This window comes from Meriones unguiculatus, chromosome 15, assembly GCF_030254825.1.
Source record: "Meriones unguiculatus strain TT.TT164.6M chromosome 15, Bangor_MerUng_6.1, whole genome shotgun sequence".
Classification (NCBI taxonomy): Eukaryota; Metazoa; Chordata; class Mammalia; order Rodentia; family Muridae; genus Meriones; species Meriones unguiculatus.
Window position 1 is genome coordinate 47,912,791 of NC_083362.1, and position 22,981 is coordinate 47,935,771.

The 22,981-nt window shown below is 40.2% G+C and overlaps 2 protein-coding genes across 8 annotated transcripts in view; one reads left to right on the top strand and one right to left on the bottom strand.

Annotated features, from left to right (window-relative positions):
- Positions 1-1,675: 1,675 nt before the first annotated feature.
- Positions 1,676-22,945, bottom strand: Wdr12 (WD repeat domain 12). Of its 2 annotated transcripts, XM_021660818.2 has the most exons (14): positions 22,814-22,945; positions 22,252-22,470; positions 19,937-20,031; positions 16,318-16,412; positions 13,089-13,195; positions 12,173-12,288; positions 11,124-11,278; positions 9,434-9,479; positions 7,434-7,519; positions 6,189-6,329; positions 5,968-6,073; positions 5,713-5,845; positions 2,866-2,938; positions 1,676-2,197 (listed from the first exon to the last, which is right to left on the bottom strand). In XM_021660818.2, exons 2-14 carry the CDS (start codon positions 22,290-22,292, stop codon positions 2,120-2,122), a joined length of 1,272 nt encoding a protein of 423 aa, XP_021516493.1. In that variant the 5' UTR covers positions 22,293-22,470; positions 22,814-22,945; the 3' UTR covers positions 1,676-2,119. The 2 variants fall into 2 exon arrangements, with proteins under 2 accessions (XP_021516493.1, XP_021516492.1); XM_021660817.2 differs by lacking the exon at positions 22,814-22,945 and having other exon boundaries at positions 22,252-22,680.
- Positions 22,843-22,981, top strand: part of Carf (calcium responsive transcription factor) — a 49,570-nt gene continuing 49,431 nt past the window's right edge. For all 6 annotated transcript variants that reach the window (XM_060368437.1, XM_060368438.1, XM_060368443.1 and 3 more), the window contains exon 1: positions 22,843-22,978. The gene's annotated coding sequence lies outside the window, so the exon portion shown is untranslated. The remainder of the gene's footprint in view (positions 22,979-22,981) is intronic.

Genomic DNA, 22,981 nt, shown 5'->3' on the forward strand with positions numbered 1-22,981 from the left:
ACACAGTCCATGTTGATGATACGTGGCTACTGGTTCTGTATGCATCCTTAGTGAGACTGCCTAGTCCTAGTCTCAAGGGTTAAATTTCAGATACCACTTCCTTTTTTTTTTTTCCATTTCATCTGATCTGTAGGCCTCTTTTAAGTAAGTAAATAAGTAAATAAAGTGAGTGCCTGTATGTGTACTGGCCCCACCTGCACTTTAATCATTTAGGGTCAGCAATACTGCATTTGAAAGAGTTGAGAGAAAAAAAAATTTTTTTGAGACAGGGTTTCTGTGTAGCCTTGGCTGTCCTGGACTCACTTTGTAGACCAGGCTGGGCTCAGACTCACAGAAATCCTGCCTCTGCCTCCCGAGTGCTGGGATTGAAGACTTGTGCTACCACACCCAACGCTCAATGAATTTTTTACAAATAAACAATATCTACATTTTAATGCTCTGAATACTCCTCTTACTTTCTTATACGCACTACTTTTTAGTGTTTCTGAAACTGTTTTTCCTATGACTTTAAAAGCATTTTTTCAGTTTATTTATAAAAGGTTAGTTGTGTACATGCAGTAGGTGTGTGGAGGCTAGACAACTTGCAGATTCCTTCCGCCCTGAGAACTGAACTCAGGTTATCATTAGCAGCATGTCTTTACCCACCGAGCCACCTAGGTGACCCTCCATTTATATTTTTGAGACTGAGTCTTGTTGTCTACCCTGATCCTGACTTGTTACTCTGTCATCCTAACCTCTTGCTTAAAAGTGTGCTATGATGCCTGGCTCTTTTCCTTTCCTAATGGTTTGCTTCAAAAATAGCTAAAAAGTCAAGAAACAATAATAATTTTTAAAGTTACTGTATTTGTACTATGTCCTTTTTTTTCAATTAGATGCTCTCTTACTGAAATATTTTCTCATTGCTTCTTAACTAGCTGGACATTCCATTGTACCACTGTTGTCATGAAAACGGTGGCCATCCAAATGCAGCCCAGACTGCAGTACCCAGGATTTCCTTAACAGTTCCAGAAAGTTCTCTAGCCAAAAACCAGTGTCATATCTGCTGGGCAATGTTGATAATTTCATCAAAAGTGTTTCTGCTTCTTTCTGTCTCTTGGTGGCATCAAAGACCTTGATGATCAGGGCAGAGGGCACCACTTCAACCTGGGCCTGTCTGTTCTGGATGGTCAGTTTCACTGTAATCCCCATACTTTCCAGTCACCGGTAGCCATGGAGACATCATCACCAACTTTTTTTGAAGAGGCCCCAAGGACCGATCTTGGGGGCCAAAGCAGATGTAGTGCTGACCTTTTCTCAGGGGCACCTCAAAACACACGACTTCGATCTCGTTAGGGTCAGATTTGGGTGGCATGATGAATGTGGCTGTTGTTGGATGAACATGGATTCAGGACAATTGAAAAATACTGCATCATAGCCTCCTCCAAGCAGAAAACCGTAATATGTCCTTTTTAAAATTCTACTTTAAAACTCAATTAAGTTTTAAGAGTCTGCACAGGGTAGGGAATTCAGGTCACATTTTTATTGTATTTTATGAACATGATTGACAAAGGCAGTAAAATGCAGCTATTATGAATGTTGCTATTATGAAAGATGAACCATTATTCAAATAAAAAGCATTATTCAAATGCCTCCTGTCTCTGCATTGACAATGATGGTAACAGAGGATTATCCACTGTTTTGTTTTTTTTTTTTTTTTCCCCTCTGAGACAGGGCTTCTCCTGTAGCCTTGGCTGTCCTGGACTTGCTTTGTAGACCAGGCTGGCCTCAAACTCAGAGAGATCCTCCTGCCTCTGCTGAGATTAAAAGTGTGCACCACCACACCTGGCTCATTGAATTCTTTCTTCTTGAGACTCTGGCTGGCTACCTGTGAAGTTCACTATACAGGCAAGGAAGACCTTGAACTTCTGATTCTCTTGTTTTCAACCTGGCATTACAGGAATGAATTACCATGGCCATTTTTTTGCACAGTGTTAGAGATAGTACACGCACAGGCTTTGCACATTTTAGGCAAGCACTCCACCAAGAGAGCCCAATTTCATTCACAGAGTTCATGACGCAACAGTGAGACACTAAAAAACCAAACAAAACAGGACAAGAAAGTCTCTTTTATCAGTCATTTTCAAGCCCCTACATGGGAAGAGGTAGGGGAATATCTGTAGGAATATAATTTATTGTCTGCTCCTCCACTCAGAAGTAGCTGTGTAAAAAGAGAAAAAAAGGTAAATACAAACACACATACAGTAGCTAGACATGATTAAATATGACTTTTTTTTTTCTTTCCCTCCAACACCGGGTTTTTCTGTGCCCAGGGTGTTCTGGAATTCACTCTGTAAACCAGGCTGGTTTCGAACTCAGAGATCTGTCATCCTCTGCCTTCCAAGTGCTAGGATTAAAGGCGAGCACCACTACATCTGGTGGGTATTTAGTCAATTGTAGACTACTTGCCTAGCATGCATGTTAAGAACCCTGGGGTTCTCCAGACTGCCAAAAGAAGTAAAATGATATTCAAGAGGGAAAAACAGACCTGTTTTAAAATTTCAATTCCTACTATTCTTTAAATTAAAGGGCAGATTTGCTTTTTGTTTGATTTTTTGGAATGGAATATAAAATAATCATAACAATCAGAAATTAAAACTGCTAACTTTAAGGTGGGCAGTGGTGGCGGGAGGCAGATAGATCTCTGGGCCAGCAGGGTCTATACATCGAATTCCAGGATGGTCAGGGCTACAGAGAAAGAGACCTTGCTTTGAAAAAGATGAAACAAAACAAAACAAAACAAAACAAAACAAAACAAAAATATCCTGCCAACTTCAGACATCAGGTGTATCTTATTTTTCCTTCACTGAGAAATTTGTAAATTCTTACCCCTGTGTCGGTCCAGTCCACACTTAGAACTTTATCTTCATGAGCAGCTAGATCGTACAAAGGAGCTTTACAACTGAGGACGGAAACACACATGTTATATGCGTTCACTGTTTTAATGTAAACATAATCACTAATACTTTTCTCAAAACTTTACTGGATTTACTACAATAGACACCCAGTTTATTGCTACTCAGTTGCAAAAGTTTATGCAGAATAAGGCCCATTTTTGTACATTAATTTTATCCCATATGGTGCTGTATGTACCCTTCGTCCAGTCATTTGTATAATAACTCCATAATTTTTATTTCTAGCCCAAACCTTTTTCTTGAGCTTGATATCTCTGTGTATGTAAAGTTGGATGGGCAAAAGATAGACCCAAATCAAACTCTCTAATTTCCCTCATAAACCTAGGTTTACATTGATGTAAGATATATCTTAAATAATAGTAATTATTAAGTAACTCTTGTTACTTTACTTTGTGTGTAGGTGTTTTGCATGCATGTATGTCAGGGCACCATATATTCACACAGAGCCGGCAGAGGCCAGAGTTCCAGCTTTGGATCCCCTGGAACCAGATGGTTGTGAGCCATCCTGTGGGTGCAGGGAGCTGAACCCAGGTCTTCTGAAAAGCAGCCAGTATTCTTAACCACTGAGTCACTTTCGTGACCCACGTTTTCCCACTTTTTCTTATCACAGTAAGTAGTATTACCCAATCATTCAAGCAGAAATGTGGACAATATTTTTTTAAACTTCTATCTCTACATTTAATCCATAAGAAATTAATCTTGCCAAAGACCTAAATTCAAAATATAGCCAGAACAAAATCACCGATCTCTAATGCCACCATCACACTCCATGCTCCCATGAGCTTTTCGTGAACAGCAGCTTTTCAGCTGCTCTTCTTGGTCCCTTGTCAAACCCTCACAGTCTTGCCATGTCCTGCTTGATGTAATCATCATCTGCCATGTGCTCTGCCACTCTCCCCATTTACTTCATTAACACTGGCTTGGTTGCTAATTTAGTATTACGCCATAAATCTTCCTCCCTTACATGTTGTTTTCCCTGCCATATATACATACATGTACATACTTTCAAAATGTGCAATTTGCTACTTTAGTATCTTTATTTCAGGAATTCTTGCCAAGTGCAGTGTTACTCTGTTCTGCTTTGTAATGCTGCTATTATCAGAAACTGTGCTAACTACCATATAAAATGTCAATTAAAACATGTAAGCCTCCTAAGATATACGATGTTGGAGGACAGATTTTCAATAGCATATACAAACAGGCACATAGTTAATGTTACCCTTTCAACTCTAAGTTATGGGTATACTTTAACTTGCACATTCTGTATACACTAGTATCATAGTACTAGCTTATGAGTAAAAAAGGGTTGTTTAGCATCTAATTATCTTTGAAGATACATATTTTTATTACATCTTCATTTACATAATTTCTACTTAAGTTCTGGATAATCAAAACCTTTTCTCTGGCTTAATAAAAGGTCAGAAAGATGGGTTTTGTAAGTTGTGTGACTTCTTCAAGAGACAGGTAAAAAGAAGCAACAAAAACATATTAATAAAATGCCCTTGATCCTGGTCTTTATGTGCACATGCATGTAGAGGTATACATGTGTGTAAGAGAACAACTGTAAGTGCATGGAATCTTATGTAAGAAGTGGGAAATAGTAAGATCTGAGGGGACAGGAACCCCACAAGGAGTAACAGAACCAGAAAATTTGAACACAGGGGTCTTCCCAGAGACTCATACTCCAACCAAGTACCAGGCATGGAGATAACCTAGAGCCCCTGCACAGATGTAGCCCAGGGCAGTTCAGTGTCCAAGTGGGCTCCATAGTAATGGGAAGAGGGACTGCCTCTGACATAATCTGATTGGCCTGCTCTTTGTTCACCTCCCCCTGACGGGGTAGCAGCCTTACCAGGCCACAGAAGATGACAGTGCAGCCACTCCTGATGAGATCTGATAGACTAAGATCAGAAGGAAGGAGAGGAGGACCTCCCCTATCAGTGGACTTGGGGAGGGGCATGCGTGAAGATGGGGGTGGGAGAGTGGGCCCGGGAGGGGAGGAGGGAGGGCTTATGGGGGGGATACAAAGTGAATAAAGTGTGAAAAGAAAAAAAAAAAAGGACAACCTTAGGTATTATTCCAAGTGCTGCCTCCCTGCCCTGTTTTTTTGAGACAAGGTCTCTCACTAGCCTGAAGCTTACCAAGAAGGACAGGCTGGCTAGCCAGCAGCCCTGGGGTCTCTGCTTGTCTCCCCAGTGCTATGACCACCTGCACACTCATCAGTCTGCTTTTCTCTTTGTGGTCCCGGGGTCTTCGAGTGTACAGGGCAAACCCTTTACTTACTGAGCTGTTCCTGTGGACCAATCCTGGGATTTTTTGAGAATTAGTATTCGTACAGCCCTTCTGCACTGAGTATTTCATTACTTATTTCATCCTCTGTATGTAATGGTAATTGATATATTTGTTTTGCAGATCATAATCAGGTTTTACTTTTTTTAAATTAAGAGTTGTGTTTGGTTTTGGTTTTTAAAGACAGGGTTTTTGTGTGTAGCCTTAACTGTCCTGGACACGCTATGTAGACCAGGCTCGCCTTGAACCCACTTCCTCTGCCTCCCTGACAGGCATGCACCACCATGCCCCACTTAAATTATTTTTTTAGTTCTGTATATTTATGTGTCTGTGTGGGAGTGTGCACATTTGAGTTTGGTGCTCCAGAGGTTGTAAGCTGTCTGCTGTGTGTGCCAGGAACTTAGGCTGGGCCCTCTGCGAGAACAGCAAATGCTGTGAACTGCGAAACCACGCTTCCTGCCCCAACACATACCTTCTTGTGTCCCACAGCTTGACAATGTTATCTAAAGAGCCTGAGATCAGCTGCTGTTCATGGGTGGGAGACCACTTGACTGATGTTACCCAGCCTGTATGTGAGGTGAGGGACAGTGACACCAAAGAACCATCTGAATGAAAAAAAAAGAAAATGAGATAAATTTTAGGAAAGAAAAGCTGAACACACCTGGAGTATTTGTAGAAGCTCATCTTTGTATTCTTTTCTTAACACGCCCCACTGGATACAGCATACCTTTAGTTCGGGGATCCCACAGCCTAATGTGCCTATCTGTGCTTCCAGATGCCAGACGTTTACAAAGGGGAGAATAGGAAATACAATTAAACACTTTATTTCCCGTCTGAAAATAAAAAGAAAGAACAGTTAGCCACCATGGGCTAAAGTACCCACCTTTAAAAATTTATTTCTGAAAAGACCACTAATCAGAAAAAGAGCAAAATTAAGTCAAGTCTTACCAGAGTTGACTTAAGACCACCAGATTCAACATCCCACACTCTAATTGTGTGATCCCAAGATGCGCTGCAGATTTCTTCAGCATCTGACCACAGTACTGAGGAAATTGCTTCTGTGTGGCCAGAGAGAGTCACCAAGGGCGTCTAGAAATGAAAGATCCCCAAAGGGAAAAACATTTTCATCACAGAGTAACAGAAACAAGAGTAGATTTCAGAGTCAGGTGTGGTGGTGCACAACTTTATTCCTGCACTCAGGAGACAGAGGTAGATAAAGCTCTGAGTTTCCAGGCCAGCCAAGGATACATAATGATACTCTGCCAAAATAAAAGAGTAGATGTTAATGTTTTTGCCCAACGGCTTATTTTGTTTTTACAGTAATTCTTCAAGAATTACTATATCTATTTCTGTGTTTATTTTATATATGAAGGGGTTAAAAAGACACGACTCAGTGAATAAAAGTGCCAGCTGTCAAGGCTGATGACATGTGTTTAAGCCAGGGATCCAGGCAGTGGAAGGAGAACTAACCCCTACAAGTTGTCCTCAATCACCACGCATCTGTCATTGCACACACACAAGACACGTAAATAATAAAACACTTTTAAAAATTAAAAGTACAAGTCAGGAGGCAAGAGGGATGGCTGAAAGGGCAAGGGTTTGGCCACCAAGCCTGATGACCCGAGTTCAGTCCCCAAAAACCCACATTACGGAAGGACAGAACCGACTCACATAATTTGTCCTCTACTTTGACATGTTCCCTTGGTTCAAAGCCCCACCTCAAATAACCAGGGGAACCCAAAAATCAGTGGTTTAGGGCTGGAGGGCTGGCTCAGTGTGTAAGAGTCCTTGATGTTCTTCCAGAAGACTCCTGTTTGCTTCCAAAACCCCAGACAGGCTGTAACTCCACCTGTAACACCAGCTCCAGGTGACCTGATGTCCTCCTAATGGACCAGCGGCCTAAATAAATTCATTACTGTTTTCTGTAAAACTTGGGTTTGACCATGTCTTAATCTATTTTATGGATATATACATGGAAGGAGTTAGATGGTAGATAGGGAAGGGAGACTATAATGTGATTATATTTTAATTAAAGCCAAAAAGAAACTATGCATGCCTTTGACCCCAGCACTCTAGAGGAGAGGCCAGCCTGGTCTACAAAGTGAGTTTCAGGATAGCCAAGGTTATATAGAGAAACCCTGTCTCAGAAGTAAAAGACAAAGAGCCCCTAAAACAAAACTAATCAAAACTTACTCTTGTTAGTCCCAATTGCTCTGTTTTTTGCTTCTTTCTTGGTCGATTTGTGGATTCTTCCACTTCATCTTCTTCATCTGTAGGGACTACATCATAGAGAAAATTAACATTTAATATTGAAAAATGCAGGCAATAGCAAACTGCCAGAATGCCATATATCTGGGTACACAGTTTTCTTTCTTTTTTCACGTATTAGGGAATGTATATTCTTTGTTGTTTTGGCTTAACAAAAAAAGTGTATATAAAAACACTATCTGATCACTGGGGGATTGTAGTTCAGGTGTAAAGCACCTGACCAGCATGTATGAGGTGCTACACTCTACTTAGTAGCAGCAAAAATAAAACCATTACCTGGGTTGGCAATCCTCAAGGACAAGCACTTTTTTTTAAAGCATATAAATGAACCAGTTACTCGTCTTAAAGATTATTGTTATGAATATTTTATCATAACTATGAAAAAACTGTTTCCTATTCAATTTAGATGAAGTTATGACCATACTATATTTATGCAATACAGGAAATAAGGTAAACACAGGTTAAAAAATGTACTATTCCCTTTTGTAAAACAGGAAAATGCTTCATAGTTGTTTTGTGGTGCTAGAGAGCAAAGCCAGAGCCAGGCAAATGCTTCATCAGTAAGTTATACTTCGAAGTCCTTGGATTTTTTTTTAAATATATATTTTATAACTTTCATGGATATTGATCAATAGTTATGAAAGTTACAAAATATTAAAATCTATAGTTTTTCAGTCTGAGTGTGCTACCTGGCTAAATGATGTACATGACAAAAATGTTTTAAAAATAAAAACAGGGCTAGAGAGATGGCTCAGAGGTTAAGAGCACTGACTTCTCTTCCAGAGGTCCCGAGTTCAATTCCCAGCAACTACATGGTGGCTCATAACTATCTATAGTGAGATCTGGTGCCCTCTGCCCTCTTCTGGCGTGTAGGTGTACATGCAGGCAGAACACTGTATACATAATAAATAAATCTTAAAAAAAAAGAAAAAAAGAAAAACAGTAGCAGAATGGTGTTGGCACATGCCTTTAATCCCAGCACTTCAGAGGGGGATCTCTGAGTTTGAGGCCAGCCTGGTCAATGAGTTCCACAGCAGGGCTACACAGACAAACCTTGTCTTGAAAATACAAAAATAAATAAATTAAAAAAAAAAAATAAAACAGTAATAACTGTTACCAAACAGTATCTCATTTACCTGGTACTACTGAATTTAAACTAAACTACTTCCTTCTTTAAAAATTTGGTGGGTTTCCCCTTTCTTTTGCTCCCATCAGCATTTTCTAACTTCTTTCAAGAACCCTTCCTCCTCTAATTGTTTTTTAAATCTTCATTTTCAAAATGGTGCAGAGGTAGGAGGATCACAAGTTTGAGGTCAGGCTGGTCTATACAGACAGTGCCAGATTCCAGAATATCAAAGAATATATAAAAGACGCTGCCTTTAAAAAAAAAATTAAGTATTTTTATGTGTATGAGTAAGTGTTTTGCCTGCATGTATGTGTGTGTACCACGTGTTCCTGGTGCTCAGGAGCCAGAAGAGGATTACAGATACCCTGAAACTGAAGTTGAGGATGGCTGTGAGCTGTCATATGTGTGCTTGAACTAAGTCTGAGTCCTCTATAAGAGCGACAAGTACTCTTAATCACGAAGCCATCACTCGAGCCACTCAAAAATCACTTTAAAGTGGCTAAAAATGAGTCAAAATTATTAAAAAAACAATTTCCAGGTTTAATAAATGCATTCTGAGATCTAATATAATTATGTTATATAATTATAATATAAATATGTTATGCATGTAGCAAATCAGTGACTGTCAAAGAAGTGGTAGGGTTAAAAAAAATAAAAAAATTTAAAGCAGAAATTCATACTATTTTTTTATATATTAAAATACACTGTTCTATTTTTACAGCAAATATGTGCTATAAAAGTCCCGCACTGAAACCCTAGAAATAGCGTTAATAAGTCAAAGTAGAAAAACCATTTATACCTGTAGACCAGATCTTCAGCATCTTATCCCAGGAGCCACTGCAAAACTAAAAAGATAAATACAAAGGAGAAAGCATATGTAATAACTCATTTTCTCCACCCTCTTTTTACTTTCAAAGTTTTTCTTTGCTTGCTTCATCTCTCTGAACCCAAGCTCTAAAATCTTCACTACTACGTAGTCTTCTGGAAGCTGGAGCCTTGGTCTCCATGGTAACCAGCTGCCATTCTTATGTGTCTTGCACAGCTGTTTAGATCAAAGAGGGCAACTAACTTATACTACACTATTAGGTCTGCTCTGCCTCTAGAACCTTTACAAATTCAATCCTGGGAAATGAACTTGGACTTTTCCTACAGGAAACAAAGTAGATTTTTTTCACCAAGGAACAAATAGTATAGGATATACAAACTAGGAAGTATTTCCATGTAGAAAAAAACCAGAATAAGGTTCAAAATGAATAAAAGTGACTTAGGAACACAGAGAAGTTTGGGGTATGCTGGCCACCTTCAGCCTCCATTCCACAGGTTCTTGAGCCCAAATGTACCATCACTTTCTTGTTCTGGCTTGTTCATTCTTTCTTTGACTATCACAATCAAATTTTCTCCTGAGCTTTAATAAGTTGAAGATAAGTTTCTGCCTATGTGTAAGCAAAATACAGGTCTCCTAACTTCCTAGTCAAAAGACAAGAAAGGTTAATTCACTAAGTTTGGACTCAACAACATAGAAACTCCCTGTGATTGAAAATAAATCATAAACCTTTATCTTTGAGTGCATCAAATATTGTTACTCCAAAATGCAAAACATTCCTAAATCTGGAATTGTCCAATGCAGCATGCAGTTATCATTCTTTGGTCTGTATGCTTAACCACTACTATTTTGTTATAATAAGGAGTAGGGCAGGCTGGGCATGGAGGCTCATGCCTGGAATCCTAGTACTTAGAAGGTTGAAGCAGGCCAATCAGCAAAAGGCCAGACAGGACCACACAGGGAGAATTCCTAGACATCCTAAGCTAAAGTGATAACCCGTCTCAAAATATGAAAACAAGAGACTGAGGACTCAGTTCAGGTGCAAGTACAAGATGCTCGTCAGCACTGATGGTAAAATAAATGGTTAACTTAACCCTAGAGCATGCTATGGCTCAGGTGTCATCTAGACATTTTCAACTGATGACAACACTACAAGAAAATTTGATGAATTAAAAAACTATCAATTACTATCATTTAAGGTTATATAACGAAACTACTAGTTAACTTGATTTCTCTTCTAATCTAATTTTTAAAATATAATTTATATAATAAAGACAGACTGATACCCAGATCAAAGCAGTAAATCTATCTTTCTTACTGTATGACTACTTACTTTGGGTCTAAAAATTCTTAATAATTTTTAGCATCTGATTGTTTTACAAGTGAGAGAACCATTAAGGACTAATATATTAGGGCTGGAGTGATGGCTCAGTGGCTAAGAGCACAGTATGCTCTCCCAAAGGACCTGGGTTCAATTCCCAGCACCCACATGGCAGCTCACAACTGTCTGTAAAGCCAACTCCAAGGGATCCAACACCTTCACACCAATGCATACAAAATAAAAATTAAATAAAATTATTAAAAAAAGAACATAGATCTACATAAAATGTTTATTCAGTTGCTTAAATTATAACAACACAATAGTGACAACACGCTGGCTACTTACTTTAGTTCCCGAGCTATCGACTGCTATAGAATCCACACTCCCAGCATGCCCTCTGCAGCAGTGTAGGGCTTTTACTTTGTTCCTCTCTATATTCCATTCCCATAAGAGAATGGTCTGATCCATTGAGGCACTCAGTAGTAAACAGGACAAACCATCTGAAATAAAAAGAAAACAAGAAACAAATTAGGACAAAATCTTAACTACATCTTATTTATCATTCAGCATTTTGTGAATGTTTTACTAGACTGCTTTTAAAAGAGGGCTAACGTGGCAAAAAGGGAAAATTCTTAAGGCAGGCCTAGTACTGTGCCTCTGTAGTCCCAGCCTCAGGAGTCCGAGGTAGGATGGTGACAGGCATTAGGCCTCCCTGGGATGTATAGGCCAGCCTAGGCAAGCTTTGACCACTCTCCCTTAGCCCCCCCCCCGAAAAGATAAGATGCTTAAAAACAGGAAAAATATGTTCAATACATTGACAGTTTTGTTAAATATTTACTTCCGAGGGCTAGAGAGATGGAGCAGAGATTAAGAATACAGGCTGCCTTCCAAAGGTCCTGAGTTCAATTCCCAGCAACTACATGGTGGCTCATAACCATCTATAGTGACATCTGGTGCCCTCTTCACATGCAGGCAGAACACTGTATACATAAATAAATAAATCTTAAAATTTTTTTACTTCCAGGAGGCAGAGGCGGGAAGATCTCTATGAGTTCAAGGCCAGCCTGAGTTCCAAGACAGCTATGGCTACACAGAGAAGCCCTGCCTTGAAAAAAAAAGATTTAACAACATATAGATTTGGTGCTAGGTATGTAGCTCTGTGGCCAAGTGTGTGCCCAGCATGCACAGAACCCTGGGTTCAAGCTCTAGACTAGGGGGAAACAAACAGCAACCTATAGAATTTAAAAATATAATTCTTTCCTCCTTGAGTACCATAGTTCTGAAAGATCTCATAGAACGGAGGCATGAATCATTTTTCACCCAATCACTCTTCTGCTACAGTAAAATTAGTTCAATGTTTTTTAAACTCTTAAGATTCTTAAGTAGAACCTTACCTTTTTTCACCCAAGCCACATCTTTCACAACATCTGTATGTCCCGCAATTGTCATTATTGACTTTCCTTCCAATGACCAGATCCGAGAAGTCTTATCATAAGAACCAGATAGGATCCTACCACGAGGAAAAAAAATGCTATGAATTACAAAGAGATAACCCTTGAAACTCTGAAAATTCAATTTTTTCTATGGCAACAACAAAGCAAACTTTGGACAATAAACTCTTCTTTTTATGAAGAAAAAGATTTCAAAGCATAACAGCTTGGGTCATACTATTTTTCTGAACCATTAAAAACATGAGATTTCACCCTTGTTGAAAATACTGTACTTCACCAAAGCAAAGCAAGCTGCTTAGAAGGCCTAACAGTCCTTAATTAACCACTGAGACTATTAAGAGAAAAACAGGGATGGGGAGCGTGGTGTTAGAACACTTGTCCAGCAAGGGTTTGATGTCCAGCACAACAGATGTGGACACCCCCCCCCCAGCACCCTCTGATCAATTCCTAAGGCATTTGTTCTCAGACCCGCACCAATTCCCCTCTAACTCCAGGCTGCCCGTGTTGGCCCCACAGCAGAATGCCTGCATCTTCATGGTAGCCGGCAGGCAGATCTACAATCATAAAAATTAAATTTTCACCTCTGAAAATTCTACACCTCCAAATCTTTTATGTCTTAAATAACAACGACTGCTGACATAATAGAATACAAATGTCACAACATTTTGAACAAGGAAAACCTAATAATTAACACTTGTTTTCTTCTTGAATACACTGACTACAAAAGCCTGTTTGTTTTAGTCACAAATACACACAGCACAAAGTTACTTTTATGAAGAAAAAGGAATCAGGGAAACAGTCACACTGTGGACGGCCAAAGCTGGAGGAACATAAGGAAAAGCGCATTCCCATGGCATACCATTCTTCTGCCCCTTTAACTGAGCTGATCCAGTCGTCATGGAACAGGCACTGCTCTGGCTGGGGCGCGGTGTATTTTTCCACGTATTCTATTTCCACAACCTCTTCCTAGTCACACAGAATAAATCAGGAACAGTTTTTAAGCATTACTTTGAAGACTGAAAATTTGGGAGCCATTTAAAAGTTAAGATTTCAGCCTGGAGTAGTGGTGTGCCTTTTAACCCCAGCACGCAAGAGGCAGACAGATCTATGAGTTCAAGGCCAGCCTGTTCTACATGGTAAGTTATAAAACAGCCAGAGCTACACATGCTGATTTCTGTGCCCTGAGATCCAGCTGCAGTCTGGACATCAGCATTGTCATAATCTTTAATCAATGTTGTATAATATAAGCATTGCCCCCCAAATCTCTGATTGGTTAATAAAGAAGCTGGACAGCCAATGACAGAAAGGCTGGACTTTATTTGCAGTCTTGGGATCCCAGGGAAGGACTATGAGGTGAAAAAGAAAGAAAAGGAAGAAAAGGTAGAGAAAGGAAACAGGACTGACCTGATGGAGGAGGAGCCTGGGCAGGACCAATATGGCAAGTAATTTGGGGCATGTGCTAGGAAGTAGCCAGACTAGCATAGAGGGTTAGAATAGATGATTATATGGCCAGTTATAGAGTGGGTGATTAGAAAAAGCCTCCTAGCAGGGCGTGGTAAAGCACACCTGTAATCCCAGCACTCATGGAGGCAGACGCAGGTGGATCTCTGTGAGTTTGTAGTCGACCTAGTCTACAAAGTGAGTGAGTCCAGGACAGCCAAGGCTACACACAGCAACCTCGTCTCAAAAAAAAAAAAAAAAAAAAAAAAAATATATATATATATATAGATAGATAGATAGATAGGCCTCCCAAAGTATACAATATTTTGACAAAACAGAGAAACCTTGTCTCAAGAAACCAAAAAAGTGGACTGGAGAGATGGCTTAGCCATTAAAGGCTAGGCTCACAACCATAAATATAAGAGTTTGATTCTCAGCACCCACAACTGTCTCTCCAGCCACACACGTACAAAAACAAAAAGTTGTTTTAGAAAAGTTTAAAATGGGAATAAAAAGAAAACTTTTATGTAATTAGATATTCGGATACACAAAAAGAGCATACAAGCATATGGTGAGAAGAGTTCTGTTCAGGATGTTGAAAGTTCTGGAAATGAGTAGTGACTGCTGCACAGGACCGTACTCCACGTTACTGAACTGTATGCTTAAGAACGGCTAAAACTGGGCTGGAGGTGGCTCAGAGGTTAAGAGCACTGGCTGCTCTTTGAGGACCCAGGTTGAATTTCCAGCACCCACATGACAGCCTTTTTAAGTCAGAGTCTTACGGTACAACCCTGGTTGGCCTAGAACTCCTAATGTAAACCAGGCTGGCAAGGAGCTTACACAGACCTGCCTACCTCCACCTCCTGAGTACTTAAAGATATGTACCACTACTTTTGGCTGTATTCTTTTTTAGATTTTATTCATTTTTGTTTTGTGTGTATGGGTGTTTTGCCTGCATGTAGTCTACGGACCTTGTGTATGCAGTGCCCAAGAAGGCCAGAGAGAGGCAGATCCCCTGGGAATGAGTAACGGACAGTTGTTAGTCACCAGGTGAGTGCTGGGAGTTGAACCCAGATCCTCTGGAAGAGCTAGTGATATTAACTATAAAAAATAACATTAAGGAAAGTTGGCACAACCATATCCACTGCAAACAGTGAGAGTCATAAAGCCAACACAGATGTTTCACAGTTCCAGCAAGGCTGAGCGGATCCTCTCCCAGAGAGGATCTTGGGAGAGAGACAGGAAGAGAGAAGGAAGGAGAAAGCCATCATGGGTTAGGTGGAGAAAAGAACCATGTGGGCTGGGAGAAAGAAACTGAAAATGTGGAAAGGAGTGATCCAGATGAAGGATCAGCAAGTATTTATGAATTATGGATGGAGGTATCCCAACTAAGAATAATTGAAGCAGAGAGCATGAGATGCAGGTTTGGAAATATGAGCTAGCGTAGATGAAGTCATCTGCCCAGCTTAAGATAAATAAAATCTAACAGGTGTCTGTGTCTTGTTGTGACAGTGGATTAAGTAATAAAAAAAAAAATGTGATTTAGCCTCCCTTTACAATATGCTTAGAGTTCTCTGATGGGGGGGTCATGCAGGGAGCATTCCTGGAGGAATAAAACTCAGTAATAAGATAGATTGATTAAAATAAGCTTTTCCTATTTTATAGCATAGATGATGAAACAGATATAGAAGAAATTAGGTATTAGTACTTGCTATTCATAAAAGACTGGTTCAGATATGTCTCAAGGGTGCTTTCAGTCTGCAAACACTGCTAACCTAAAAGCACACTGTCATGTAACAAATGTGTTTGCTTTGGAGGAGACATTTTCTAGATTCTTTAAATTGGAGTTATAGGACTGATAATAAAAATAAAATCTGTTCTGTTTGTATTTTCTAATTGTGACTGAACTTGTAACCCTGGACATGTAATGAAAAATCAAAGAAATAATCCTGTACTTTTTGGATAATCATTAGTCTGTCTTTGTTCTGTGAAACGAATAAATAAAAAAGCAATCCAACGCTAGTCAGTAACAGCTTTGACCATCTGAGCCTGACTCCCTCCTTCCTTGTCTTCGCTGCCCCTCAGGCTCATCAGGATGGCACTGCCAATAGACAGCACCACTGGGGAAGACCCCTGGGCAGAACGTTTAAAATCACGGGAAGTCACCAATCACTATAACCTAACACACACTTGGTGTGCAATTATGTGGTATTCCTGATTTAGTAGTACACATACAATTGTTATTCCTTTTCTTACTTATGATTTCACAGATTTAAAGACTTAACTCATTTGCATTTTAATGAATAAAATACTCTTAGAGGTAGTCTGAAAGATTACTGTATAGAAACACAAATTCAAATTTCTGAGTGAGTGGGCAAAGGCACTTGCTAGCAAGCCTGAGGTCGTAGGTTCAAGAGACACACGGGAGAGAACTGACTCCTACCTATTGTCCCCATAAATTGTCAACCTTCTTGTGGAGGTTGTAGCACCTACATGTACCATACACTAAATAAATAAATAAGTAAATACAACTTTAAAATGTTTTCTAAGACTCTTGGGTGTTGAAAACAATTTAAACTGATTCTATAAGGAGTTACTCAAAGTATTTTGTAACGATTAAATCAAATACAAGCAGTACTTGGACTCACCGATGAAATGTTCTCCAGCTCCATGTGTTTGACCAAGGGCATTCGAAGAAACTGGCCCTTGATGAGGAAATCGAACTCGACATGTTTGTGGAGCTCTGAAAAAGAGTAAAGTCTTAAGAATATTGGTGCATTGTGTGAGAACTTCAGAGCAATCAAGTCCACAGACCTTGACTATTGCTGCCTCCGTTACTCTACAGCTTTTCACGGCACATCACACAGATGTTACATTCTAATACACTGCATGTTTGTTTGTTTTTTTTTCTCAGACAGGATCTCTGTTCTGGAACTCACAGAGGCCCACGTGACTACCTCCCGAGTGCTAGGATCAAAGGCATCACACCAGAAGGCTACCCCAACGGTAAGGAGCCATCATACTCTGTTCTTCGGTTGGCTTACTCCTGGTTTCATGGTTGGTGTAATTATTTTAGGGAGCTAGGGTCTGAATCCAGGCTTTACGAGTTCCAGGACAGCCAAGGCTACACAGAGAAACCCTGTCCCAAAAAAGAAAAGACAAAAGGTTTCTTGAGTATACTACAAGAAACAGGCTAGACAGTACCTAAAGTACCACCTAAAGCCCATTTCTTGATTTTTATTTTATTATTTATTTATTCTTTTTGTTCTTTTCAAGACAGGGTTTCACTGTGTGACCCTGGTTGTCTGGGAACTCACTTTGCAGACCAAGCTAGCCTCAAATCTACTAAGATTAATGGTGTGCACCACTACCCTCCTGGCCATTATCTTATTTTTTTTCTTTTTTTGATTTTTGAGACAGGGTTTCTCTGTGTAACAGAGGCCTGGCTGTCCTGGACTCAAACTCACAGAGTTTGCCTGCCTCTGTCTCCTGAGTGTTAGGATTAAAGGCCACAATGGCTGGCTCATTACCTGATTTTTAAAAAGCTCTTGATTTACAGAAAATTTACAACATACACAAAAGTATAAATACAGCAAACATCCATACCCTACTCCAGTGTCAAACAACTCCAGAATAATCATTTCTACTCCTCTCTCCATTCTCCCACTAGTTTTTCTTTTTAAAGCAAACCTCAGACATCATATCATTTCATTTTTAAATGGCCTTATTATAGTTTTCTAAAATATAAGAACTTAAAAGATATTAAAATATTAATTATGTTACTGTTAAATACTCATGACTCTTGATGCAGTTATTAATTTAATTAACGTTTAAAAACTGGGTCCTACTGTGTAGCTCACACTGGCTTCAAACTCACTGCATAGCTCAGGCTAGCCTTGAATGCTCCATCTCATTGCTTCAGCCTCTGGAGGCTGAGGAGTGTACCATCATGTCCAGCTCCTCATGTTTTAGAGTAGGCTTAAGTCCCCCTCCTTTTCTTCTTGTCATTTCTTCACCAGGGAAAGTGGGTCAACTATCTTTCGTTTCTTACATTCTGGGCTTAATTAATTATAGCTCGTAACTGACTTTATTTTTTAAGTTGATTTTTATGATTATCTTGGGTATGGAAGATGGGTGTTTGTGGCATGTGTGCCACGATGCCCATGTGGGGTCAGAAGACAAGTTTGTGGAGTTGGGTCTCTCCACTTTTCCTTGGGTTGTGGGGATCAGGTCATCAGGCTTGCAGTAGTGGACAGCAAGAGCCTTTAGCTCTCCTACCATGTCCTTGAAAGCAGCGAGCCTTAAATAACTGCTAAGACTTCAGGTTTCTTTATTTTTTGGAAAGTTTTCACAGGGAGTATTGTCTATCTCCTACTGTACCACATCAACATGGATCCATCAACAAGGTGTAAGTTTTTTTCTATACGCGTGTGCATGAGTCTGCAAGTTCAAGGCTGATGTTCAATGTCTTCCTGGCTCATTTGCCACCTTAAATACTAAGGTCTGTTATGTGGAGGCTGGAGATCTGAACACTTGTCTTCACTGTCCACATAAACACTATTCACTGAGCCATCTTCCCGGCCCTTACCTACATATCTTTTACAGTTGCTGAAATCCACCTTCAGGATCCAGCCTGACTGCATCCACCATAATGGTCCCTATCTACCAGTAACCTCACTTAATAGTTCTAACAATTAATGATAATCACTACTTATATCTATTACTGAAGTTGGCAAGTAGTAATTTAATACATATAATTAGTAAACTGATCCTATTAATCTTCCCATAAATATTAGCAGTAATCAACTAATGTTTTATGTTTTAATATTTTGAAATCCAAATAATTTGCTTAATAACTTAAGAGTGATGCATCAGTTATTTCTATATAATTACAAATAAAATAAATACCCATCAGAATCTCTATGTTATATATGATAAAAATAAAGAGGACACCTCAAAAATACTGTATCTTTAAATGAAAAACTATAGCTTTTTAGCAATAAATAGATTGCAAGCCCTATCCATCCTTTGACAAACACATAAAAGCCTGCACTATCTCACAAGCCATGGTGGTACACATCTTTAGTCCCTGCGAGAAGGCACAAGCAGAAGGATCTCTCTGAGTCTGAGGCCAGCCTGGGTAGGCATAATGAGTTCCAGGACAACCTGGGGTACATAGTGAGCCCCTGTCTCAAACAAACAAACAAAAAACCAAAACCAAAACATATACCAAAAGCACTATCACAAACTTAAGAACTAAGAGACTACTTGACAATGAAGAGGAAAAACATCAGTTATAACTCACCTACCCACCCAATGCTTCAAGTAGGAAAGATGCAAAAGAGCTTCACAGCCATTAGAAACACTGGCATAAAGCAAACTTCTTCATTGACAAATTCTGTGGGGTTTTTTTTGGTTTGGTTTTTAAAGGCAGGGACTTCTCTGTGTAACAGAGCCCTGGCTGCCCTGGCCTCTCTTTGTACACCAGGCTGGCCCTTGAACTCAAAGAGCCCTAGTTGTCTCTGCATCTGGGATTGAAGGCATGCGCCATCATGCCCAGCTAATTCTGTTTTTTTTGTTTTTTGTTTTTGTTTTGTTTTTAAAGATGCTTTGTGTAGTTTTCAATTCCAATGTGTGTTTATGAAATTTGATTATACCCATTACTTTTTTTTGGGTAATTTTTAACAAGAAACACCCATATTAATAAAGACTTTTGTTATTATATAAAATAAATGCTAAAATACACTGTTAACTTGTTTTACACATCTCTAGCAAACATGAGGCCTAAGCTTGAAGTCTCTTGTTTTATTTGGCACAAGCACAATCCTTTTATTACCATAAATAGCATACATTAACATATGTACTCCCAAATTACAAATACTTTGCCTGTAAATTGTCTTTAAAAAGCAGATGAAACAATTATTTTTTCCAGAAAAATTTCTTCTTTCAAAGAATCTACCATAAAAATCTGTATGTTACAACTGATTTATTTTATTATAAAATTCATGTACCGAGTACAAAAAATGGAACTAAAAAATATGTATAGCCAGGTATGGTGGCATAAGACTTTAATCCCAGTATACTGGAGGCAGAGGCAGATGGATCTCTTTGAGTTAGGGGCCAGCCTGGTCTACAGAGTTCCAGGACAGCCAGGGCTACAAAGAGAAACCTTGTCTCAAAATCCAAAAAATAAAATAAACAAAATGTATCTAAGTGTAGCTGATGGCACTGTGCCTGCTCCCAACTTCCTGGAGCATATATACTCACCATTTTTGGTCTCCAGTAATTTATTGATGATGTTACTAAGGTCAGCAACTTCAGAGGTGGCAGGGATTGAAAAAGGAACATCATCCACAGCATATCTATACACAGGAAATGATATGTCAGCATCATGTCTACACATTTTGACAAATCTGCATTTATTCATTCAACAACTGTTTATTGGGTACTTTACACAAGACATTTACTACATGGCACAAATAAAATGATGTAAGGTCTCTCTACGTTTTTCGAGACAGGATTTCTCTGTGTAGCTCTAGCTGTTGTGGAATTCTCTGTAGAGCAGGCTGTCCTTGCACTCAGAGAGACATGCCTGCCTTTGCGGCCTGATTGCCAGTATTGCAGCCATGTACCACCACCGCCTACTAAGAACAATGAAAACCGGTGTGCACAGCGTCATAAATGATGAGGCTATCAGACACAAGTCACTGCAGAGAACAGGGCGGAGGTTCTGGACCCAAATACATGCACAAAAAAGATCATTCTTAAGCCATAGCTACAAAAAGTGATGTTGGCCAGGTAGGGAAGGGAAACCTGGAAAGGACACGGTGGGAAAGCAACAGCAGACCAAAGGAACCTGCGCCTATTTCAAGCAATGGTTTTGCCTTAGGCAGCGTTCAAAGACCAGAGACATGTAGAGTGTTTTAAATCCTACGGTCTATAAAACTATTTTTAATTCTTTGTATAGGCAACAAGGAAACACTGTAGCAGTCCAAATTAAGGAGTAATAGGAGTGCTTTGCATAGTTAGCTCTTTATAGCAGCTGTTCAACAGACTGAATTAGAAGAATATGTAACCAGAAGCACAAGACTCAAAGATAAAAAAAAAAGTTATAAATTATTTCTCTGGTAAGGAACTTGTATCCACCCTATATAATGGACATTTACAGTTAGGTGTTAAAAGGTTAAAAAAAAAAAAAAGTTTAACAGTCAATCTGAATAGATGGTTTTCCACAGAAAAGAGTGATGATTACAGGCACAGGACCAAACCACAATCATTTCACATCCGTTAGGGTGCAAATACAGTGTTGGGAAGATACAGAGAAAGAACCCTCATTCACTGCTGGTGGTAATGTAAAGCCGTGGGGTTTCTTTGGAAAACAGTTTGCTAGCTCCTCTAAAAGTTAAATGTGGTCTTCCTACTTGGCCCCCAAACTACACTCTTGAATATACATCAAGAAGCAATAAAAAGGCACATTCACTGGGCATGGCAGTACGAGCCTTTAATCCCAGCATTTGGAAGGCAAAGGCAGGTTGATAGGAGGGTTTGAGGCCAGCCTTGGCTACACTGTTCACATAAAAACTGTACATTAATGCTTACACAGCCACTGTTCACAATAGTTAAGATATTCAAAGAACCTAAAGGTCTAATTGGATAATAAGAGAAAATGAGCCATATAATGGACTATTTGGCCATTAAGTATGGTGATATTCTGCCTTATGAATAAACTACAAAAAGCTTTCATCATGTTTTATAACAGCAAGAGAAGCGTAGCTAGGACACACACATTTAATACACCTAATCAAATCGGTAACTTAATTGACTTCAATGTATTTTAAAAAAAGAAAAAAAAAAACGGGCTGGAGAGATGGCTCAGAGGTTAACAGCACTGGCTGCTCTTACAGAGAGAGGTCTTGAGTTCAATTCCCAGCAACCACAGGGGGTTCACAACCAGCTGTAGTAAGATCTGGTGCCCTCTTCTGGTGTGCAGGTATATATGCAGACAGAACATTGTATAAATAAATAAATCTTTAACTCCATGAACCCCAAATTCAGAGATCCAGTTTCTAGACTGCTTGAAAAAAAAGCAAACACAGTTGTGCTTTCAGAAACCGCCAGCATCATCAGGCAGCCTATAAACAGAGGTGCCACTGTTCGCTCCTCAAATTAAGAGCATGGTGTGCGCGTCATTCAGAAAGTCAACTCGAAGCCCTGTTAAAATTGTAAAGAGCTCACGAAGGTGGGTAGGAAAACGGAGATTCAGGAAGCAGGCTAAGATGTGCCCACCGCTTCCAAATGGGACAGGGCACAAGTGAGGGGCACGTGAACAAGACGGGAGGGCAAATGAAGTCTTATTGTTATTATTATTATTATTATTTCTATCCGCCAGTCAGCTTATCTCATTTGCATTAAACCCTCTTAATTCCAGCCAGATACTTGTTAAACTCTTTTCAGCTTTGGTTTCCTGAAGCCTTGTCCCGTTTCTTCTTTAATGTCTATCCCCAGGCAGAACGGCCAAGAAGGGGTCTTAAAACGAGATCGGCTACGGGGAGGCAGGGACAGGAGCTGGAACCCTCACTTACTCCTTGTCCTCGGTGTAGAAACGTGCCTGGAGCTGTGCCATGGCTGAAGGGGCACGCGAGACCTCTCCGGGAAGACGTGCGCGCGGACGGTCGGGCAGCTCCAGGCAGACGAGGACGCCGCCGGCGCAGTGGAAGCTGGGCTCCGGCTCCCTTCCTCCTGCTTCCTCAGAGCACACCACGAGGTTCCCTTCCCACCGGCGTCCAGCCCGCACACATCAACTACCGATGCCGGGATTGAGGAAACATCGATTAGTGAGGCAGAGTCTTAAAGGCAGCCAGGCCCCCTTGGTCCTTGGTTTCTTACTGTCTACCTACATCCGTAATCCACGTACTACAAGCCCCAGAAGGGAGCGCGTTTCAGACCCTGGGAACACTGGGAGTTGTAGGTTTTATTCATTTTGCCGCACCGCGTCCAGGTTCCCTTATTTGCTTTTAAAGCTCCCTTTCCCGGGTAGATATTACACTTCCTGCTCCTGAACTTCGGGCGACAAAGGTCCCGCCTGTTTGTCTGCTACGCAGAGTTCCAAAAGCCCGCTTCAGCGTAGACCTCATGTGTTCTTACCTCAGGCTGCACAGCGGAAATAGGAAAAAGGAGAACGCGTCGGAGGGGAACCGGGCGACGGTGGCCGGGAAGGGTCCAACCTCTGGGCCCGCACTGCGCCGCCCGGGAGGAGTGCGCCTGCGCATTGTGCTGGTCTCCATGGCGGGGCCTCGGAGCCAAGACGAGGTT